At 38.8% G+C, this 8,247-nt stretch overlaps 1 protein-coding gene across 1 annotated transcript; it reads right to left on the bottom strand.

Annotated features, from left to right (window-relative positions):
* Positions 1–1,565: 1,565 nt before the first annotated feature.
* Positions 1,566–6,269, bottom strand: sf3b4 (splicing factor 3b, subunit 4). The gene is made up of 6 exons (XM_071500185.1): positions 6,153–6,269; positions 4,972–5,100; positions 4,332–4,874; positions 3,367–3,537; positions 2,681–2,842; positions 1,566–1,896 (listed from the first exon to the last, which is right to left on the bottom strand). The coding sequence occupies exons 1-6, from the start codon at positions 6,184–6,186 to the stop codon at positions 1,724–1,726; spliced, it is 1,212 nt and encodes a 403-aa protein (XP_071356286.1). The 5' UTR covers positions 6,187–6,269; the 3' UTR covers positions 1,566–1,723.
* Between the last annotated feature and the right edge of the window lie 1,978 nt (positions 6,270–8,247).

Below are 8,247 nucleotides of genomic sequence, written 5' to 3'. Positions count from 1 at the left end.
CATATCCTCACACGCATGCGCACACACACACTTTACTTTCATCCACCTGATTTTTACTAATAGATGACTGTCTATACACATAAATATCAGTGTGTGTGCACAGGCAACACACACATGCAAGCACACCTGACTCCGGTTGCCATGCCAACCACTTGCCATATTCTTGATCCCTGTCGCAGCATCAAGATTTGCCACTTCCTTGACACGGTGATGTCACTGCCTGTACAGTACTGTACGTTACACTTCTCCATTTACAAAGCAGATACACTTGCAAATACAGGTATTTCTATTTGTGACACACATTGGTATTTGCAGTAGTGCAATGTGCAGGATTTAAAAAGCCCCAGCTGAAAGAAATGTGGTGGAAACTACAAGTATACTGTTAAAAAAAAAAAATCACTAATGCTTATGATAAAATATAAAATAGCCTGCAGCACATTCTTCTCAAACCTGTGCAGTTAAAATCTACAGATTCGAGGATTCAAACCTGCAGGTTTTGTTGGATCATGTGCAGGAGGAAATCAAGATGCTCTTAGAGAAATGTTTTGTACCATGTCATGTCAACTTGGGGGAGCAATTTGTCATAAATAATGAAGAGAAACAAACCGTCCAGGCCTCTAATCCTGGTCCTGATAGTCAGTGGTGCAGTAGTAGTAGTAGTGTGCACAGTTGAAAGACATTGTGAATGTTATTTAAGCAGCTCAGAATTGGCAAACTGTAGTCAATATTTTAAAAATACCTATTACAACCAATTTCAGTTCATTGTTACATAAATCATGTTGGTTTATTGTTATTGGCGTGTGTCTGAGCTAGGTGGAGTACATAACTGCTTTGTGTCCTGTACTGACTATAATCTGAATAAACCTGATGCATAGTGTTACCGTCTACTGCTGATCAACCAGCGACATTATTTAGAGATCCTGTGGTGGCTGGGCCAAAGGACAGTGATGTTGCTCAGTCCATCCACCAAGCAAACACTTAGTTTTAGATCAATACTAATTGTCTCCAGAGCTTGACAACTACTCCCTTTACTGACTCATTATGGCCAAAACTTTCACCAATACACAGCAAACAAGTAAATGCAATGGACTTTTTCTAACAGTGGACATTTTGACTTGGTGGACTTGACGTGGTATAATACAGCAGCAAAACCACAGGGGGAGCCAAATCCATTATTGACAGCTCCATTTAACAGAAGTGTACAATTAAGCAATACTGCTGAGCCAGAAGCCAATAAACAGGACACCTCGATAAAATGCAGCCATTATCACTGTTTATCGCAAGTTTACTTTACTTTTCCTTCTGTGATGGGTCATAATGTCTGCTGTGAAACAGGCTTGCTGCCAAGGGGATTCTCAAGCACACTGAAGCCAGAGTAAAACCTGTTAATGTTCATGTGCTGTCTTGGGATTGACCTAAAGAAGGCCCCGTAAATGCCACAAGTATCATCTTTAGTTCAATGCATTAGGATAAAAAACATTTTTACATTCTAATTTTTACATTTCTATTCAAAAGTGAGGAAATTTGACCATTTATGGGCTGTTCCACAGAAATATAGCCAAAACTTGTACTAAAAACTTTATTTATCAAAGGTCCTTCAACTGTACAACGACCAAAAAAAAAAACAAAGGTTAAATTATTCTCACAATTACACATTTTAGTAGATCTAACAATGTTAAAAAAAAATGCAAAATGAGATCCCGTTTCTGAAGTCTGAGATGTATTATGGTGGCATTGGTGCTCTCATAGGGACACGTGGGGGGGCACCAGGGGGCCTTGGTGGCATTGGGGGTCCTCTCTGGAAGCCAAAAGGAGGTGGACGAGGAGGACCAGCACCATAGCCAGGTGGAGGCATGGGAGGAGGTGGCCCTCTCATACCTGGAGGCACAGGTGGACCTGAGGGAAACAGAGGGTTCATAATTAGAGAAAACACAAACCTTTGATTTTGTCATATGCAGGGGTTCTGAGTGAATACTCTACATAAAGAACAGTTAAAAAATGTTTTCTTTCAACCAATATCGGATGCAGATCACGTACGCTTTCTGGCGACTTGCCTCCAGATTAGGGTGAATCTCAAGTGTGTAAGTGTGCCTTTACATAGTGCGATAACAATCTAACAGGTTCACACTGTATGTTGAACTGTGCAAGATGGATTGAATAAAATCTTGGTGCCAGTCTGTGGCTGTATGATACCAACTGTGAGGCATGTCCGATGTAATGAATGAATGGTTAACCATAGCTTTATGATGCATAGACATGATATCAAGTTGCATTCTTCATTCGTGCCACTCTTAGGTTTTGAAAATGTTGTGTAATAATAAAGAGGCTTTGTAAATACTTCTGGCAAATTAAGCTGAGGTTTCTATTTTTTACAGAAACATAAACAGTCTGTCACAATTGTAAACAATTTCCTCTTTCCAGGAGTTCTCGACAATGGTGAAATTATGCTTTAAGAATTTGTTGTGCTAAGATGGCCCAGCAACAAAATTTGGTTTGATTAAATGAAAGGCATGCACAAAAGAACTAATTTATCAAGGTAGGCATAGCAACATGGGTATGTGTCAATACTACAAATCGTTAAATCTATTTTGTGGCTTAATAAAGATGTGCAGAACAGATATCAGGGTAGTGTTCGTGACCTGAGGAGACTTATTTGACAACAAAGAACAACAATGCTCACCCATGGGAGGTCCATATGGTGCTCTGGGTGGCATGCCCATAGGTGGGGGTGGGGGCATGCCAGGGGGTGGTGGTGCCCGTGGTTGATTTGATCCTGGAGGAGCAGGAGGTGGAGGCACCATGCCAGGAGGAGCAGGAGGGGGCATGGGCATCTGAGGCATACCTGTGTGACAGAAACAAAGTGTGTAGACGTTACATTTTTTTGCTGCAATACCAAACTATTGTAATGCAAATGTATGTATCCTCAAAGAAATACAGGGAATCATAACTGCCATTTATGGTCAATTACACCTTTTATACCAGTGCAGATGCTTGATTTCTCATTTTAAATGCTCCTCAGGTTTACACCGTTTTAAAATCTGATCATGAATGTGCATTTGTCAATTTGTCAATTTTTTTGCCAATTTGACACGGCTTTTAAATTATGTAAATACACATCGGATCCAATGTATTCAGTGTTTTTTTGATTTTCTTGCCCTTAATTTCAGATAGCCAAGAGTCTCAGTGTCTTAAACCTCTAAGCCACAAGGACATCCCTTCCTTTGACGTTTTTGAGTACATCTATAACATCCATTACAAAAAATGTGAGGACACAAAGCTCTATTGCACATGAACTTTGTCAATATACTGTCGTGTGACCTTTTGCCTGTATCGTGGAAACATATTTAATCATTAACAAACCATTACCTGGATGCATGTTGCCAGGAGGGAAGGGTGGTGGTCCAGGTGGATGTCCTCCACCAGCAGCCTGGGGGCCTGGTGCCCCTGCATTTGGAGGCATGGCCATAGCAGGGGGCATGGCTGGAGGCATCGATCCCGGAGGAGGAACAGGAGGGAAAGCACCAGGAGGTGGCATGCCTGCACAGAAACAAGTTGTATTTACAATTTAATTTACCATTTCATATGCTACCAGTGTTCAAAATCAAACTGTCTGACTGATTAATTGAATACTGAAGTCATCATGGCCATTTGTCATCTGTCAGCTGTCATGTTGACTGTTGGTTACATCACTCAATATTAAATCAAAATCAATCTCATTATTACCTAATGAGACAAAAGAGGCATCAGTCCGAGCTGTGTACTAACATTCACCACTTTCAACAATCCAATCTGAAACCATTTATCAGTCAGCTGCTGTATATGTCACACCAGTACCATCAATTACAGTTGTAAGAAAAAACTTATATAAAATATATTAAAAATTAAATTTTAGATGTAGGATTGTACCAATATGTAGGGTCTTTGAGACAGCTTTGCAGCTGAAATCATATTTTTTTTATATGCAAGATATTTTTACATCAGACTGGTTGAGAGTGTAGTTACAACTTTTACATTAAAGAGTGAACGGAAGAAATCTAACAGGAGGAAATGCAACTTATGAAGACACAAAGATGGTAGGACACCTTGTATTTTCCATATATGTTAAAGCATACAGATACTAACACATACTAAAGTTCTTCACCATGTAATGTTCTCTATAGGCATATGACCTGAAATAACCAATTAATACTTTTACATTCATAGAATAAGTGAAAATGCTCAGCAGTACCCTAAAAGTGCAGTTAAAGTGCAACTGAAAAGAAGGGAGCCAGATGACATCCTATACATCCCTCTGATATCTGCCCTGTAAAACCACTTTTTCCCAGTCATACCTGGCATGGGCATCCCAGTTCCCATTGCAGTCAGGACCGGTGTTGGAGCAGTTGGTGGTGGGGGAGCATCTGCAAACAGCTGATGGGGCCTGTCTGCCTGGGAGAGAGGGTTTTGTGCAGCCAGGAGTCGCTCTGCAGCTGAGCCATGTCGTTCTCCTTTAGAATCCTTCTTGAAGGCGTATGAGACCGTGATGGGCCTGTTGCAGAGGTACTGGCCATTCATGGCTTCAATGGCGGCATCTGATGCGTCAAAGCTGGCGAAATTGATGAAAGCATAACCCTTGGAGTTGCCAGTGTCTGGGTCTCGCATGATCTTTGGTGTCTGGAGGATCACACCAAAGGCACTGAATGTGTCGTAGAGCAGTTTCTCATCAATCTCAGGGTCCAGGTTGCCAATGAAAATGTTTGCACCAACATCCAAGTTTTTGTTGTGCGCTGAGGCCTTATTAACTCTAATTGGTTTGCCATAGAGCTTTATCATATTCATGATTTTGATGGCATAGTCAGCATCCTCTTCGCTAAGAAACTCCACAAAACCATAGCCTGGAAGGGAAGAAAAAAAAATTTAGGAGTGTCCTTTCCCCCTTGACTCACATGTTACCTTGATAATCAGTTTAAGGGCATATTAGCCAATACTCACCCTGATGTTGTCCAGTGACCCTGTCTTTGGGCATGTGAGTGTTGACTACAGGACCAGCCTGCAGGAAAAGCTCCCATAGTAACGGTTCTGACACTTTCTCATCCAAGCCACCAACATACACAGTGGCATCTGAAAAAATAAAAAGAAATATCTTAAACATGTCCAATTTTTAAATAGGTTATGCTTAAGTCAAAACACAAATGGATGGAGCTGCTTAATGTCTGATTGGTACTGATTTTCTTATTCAGTGAGTACAAATACCACAAATCTGCTTATTACAGGTACACAAATTTAACAAGATGTTTCCGCAAATAAAATACAGTACAGAGCATCACTTTGAACTCTGTTAACCTGTAACAGAGGTTTGTGGTTATTTTTTTAGAATTTAATAAGGTAAACAACTTGTTTAAATATAAGTGTTATGATTCCATTTATTACTTTGATACAACCTTAATAATGCAACCACTGAATGAATGAATGAGTCAGTGAGTCCAAAATATTACTAAATACTTTTTCATAACACAGTAACCTTAGTAACCGAGCAATAGTTTTTGATATAATAGAAATGGATAAACTTGTCTGACGCTTCCTTAATGAAATGAAACTACGATCAACAGCCTGGCCATTTCATCCATAATCCATAGTGATGAAACCATATCTCCCACCTTCCAGCTTGAACGAGTATTGCGCAAAAACACCTGAAATATTCTGACAAAACGATAACAAGTACTGCGGGAGACAAACTTTCATGATTTGCTTGGTCATTATTGTCGCAGAGTTCAGCCACTGACTCCCATAAGTAGTGCAAACTCTGCTGACTATGTTAAGTTAGCTTGACAAGCTAACTGCTAGCCAACATAATGTTTTTCTGCCTCTAAGATGTTAACAACAGCCCCCACACTTAAGAAATCGATCAAGATCAGCCCCGAATATACCTTCTTCTGCAGCAAGCAGGTAAGAGAAACTTAAGTAAAAGATGTCGAGCTGAATTGTTTAAATGAGTGGAAAGCCAAGCTAACGACAACTGAACGCTTCCATGTGACCGAGCTAACGGGCTAGCTAACCAGGCCGCCAACGGCGCTCAGCAAAATAGGGTGAATAGTTTGAAGTGTAACTCAGAAGGATATGTTATAAATCACCAAAATAAGAGGCTGAGACGCGTATTTTAATAATGCAGTTACCTTGGTTTCTTTCTGAAATTGGTCCCGCCGCCATGTTGAACGAACAACGGAGGGCGAGCGTCCTGAACCGACGCCCCGCCTTTTCCTGTACTGCGTGTCGTAGGCGGAAGTAAAAGAAAAGAGAAGAAAAGAAAGGAGAAAAGAAAAGAATTATGATTAATAAATAAATAAATAAATAAATAAATAAAAACTTAAAAACAAAAAAAAAATTGTTTTTTTTATTTTGTTGCTACATTCACAATTTACCACATACAGCTATGTGCAAAAGTTTTAGGTACCATAAGTAAAGTGAGGATGCTTTCAAAAATAATGTCATGAACAGTTCTTAAGTTATTGACCATTTATGGGCTGTTCCACAGAAATATAGCCAAAACTTGTACTAAAAACTTTATTTATCAAAGGTCCTTCAACTGTACAACGACCAAAAAAAAAAACAAAGGTTAAATTATTCTCACAATTACACATTTTAGTAGATCTAACAATGTTAAAAAAAAATGCAAAATGAGATCCCGTTTCTGAAGTCTGAGATGTATTATGGTGGCATTGGTGCTCTCATAGGGACACGTATAATTAACTTTTCTAGTCTTTATGACTAAATATGCATTGTGTCTGCATAATTTTTGTCCTGGGGATGGCTTCCATGGTTTGGGCTCCTTTCCATGGAAATTTTGAAATTCCTGACATACAGTTAAATACAACACACATTGTTACCTGTACTTCATTTTTATACATGCATTCACTGGTGATTAAATGATAAACAATTCATTTAGTCAAGTCATTTAGCTTTCTGTCTTTGATCACGGAATATTTTTTCATTGTGACATGAATTTTAAATATAGCATTAAAATCTTAATTACAAGATAAAGTGAAGAAGTATATTAGCTTGCCTTGAAATGTCCAAAAGTTAAGAGCTCTTGCTAGCCTTCTAATGTCCAAAGGTTAGCAGCTAATGCTACCCCACAAATTTAAAAAAAAGCAATTAAGGCTTGCCTTATAATGTCCAAACATTGGAAATTTAGCAGCTAATGCTAGCCTTGTAATGTTCAAACTTCAGTACTTTAGATGCAGATGCTAGCCTTACACTGTCCAAACTTTAAGATAGCAGCTAATGCTATTATTATTAGGTCCAAATTTAGAGCTTTAGCAGCTAATGCTAGCCTCATGTCTGCTTTATGTTAATGCATTACTTAGCTTCATGTCAGCCTTGTATTCCATAAGTTAGTAGGTAATGTTACTAATATGTTTTCATTTTATGTTACCATTAAATCTATGATGACCATAGCAGATAATATTATTGGCAATGTGTAATGTAGCTTAATGCTAGCCTTTGTCCAAGAGGGAGTAGCTGAAGCTAGCTTTGTAATATTCAGAGGTTAGGAGCTAAAGCAATCTTTGCGATTGTAAGGCCTATTTAGCAGCTTATACTAAATGTCCAGATGTTAGCTAATTCTATCCTTGAAATTTCCAATCTAAGCTGCTAAATCTAGCCTCATTCTGTCCAAACGTTTGAACTTTAGCAGCTAATGCTACTCTTGTAATGTCTGATTTACGTTAGTTACGCTACTAGAAACAGGCTAGCCTTGTTTTCTATAAGTTAGCAGCTATCGTGACTAACATGTTTTCATTTTTTGTTACCATAAAATGTTTTTAATGGTAAGACAAAAGTTTAAAGGTTAGCAAAAGTAAGTAATGTTACTGACAAAGCTAAACTTGTAATGTCCAAAAGTTAGTAGCTATCCTAGTCATGTAATGACAAAGGTTAGGCAGAGTTAAAGCTATCTTTGTAACTGCAATGTCCAAAGGTTAGTAGCTAATGTCTCTTGCACTTTGTATGTGTGAGTATTTGTCTATTAAGCAACTGTGAAAAAACACACATCTCGTGCCTTTATTAGCTGTATTTCGTAAACGTTAGCACTGGAAACACTATCACGGGATTGTGTGTGGGTAGCAACGTGTTTTGTTACAGTGAGCAGCACAATTTTTTGGTTAAATACAGGTCTTACAATACATCCATGGTTATTCCCACGTGACATTTGAACTTATCTTCTTCACTTGCTCAGCAGACTAGACAGACTAGCTTTGTAATTGTTACTGT

The sequence above is a fragment of the Trachinotus anak genome, unplaced genomic scaffold (assembly GCF_046630095.1).
Source record: "Trachinotus anak isolate AG129_WGS33_773 ecotype Australia unplaced genomic scaffold, CSIRO_AGI_Tana_v1 ptg000016l, whole genome shotgun sequence".
NCBI lineage: Eukaryota > Metazoa > Chordata > Actinopteri > Carangiformes > Carangidae > Trachinotus > Trachinotus anak.
This window is presented reverse-complemented; position numbering and strand designations above follow the sequence as displayed.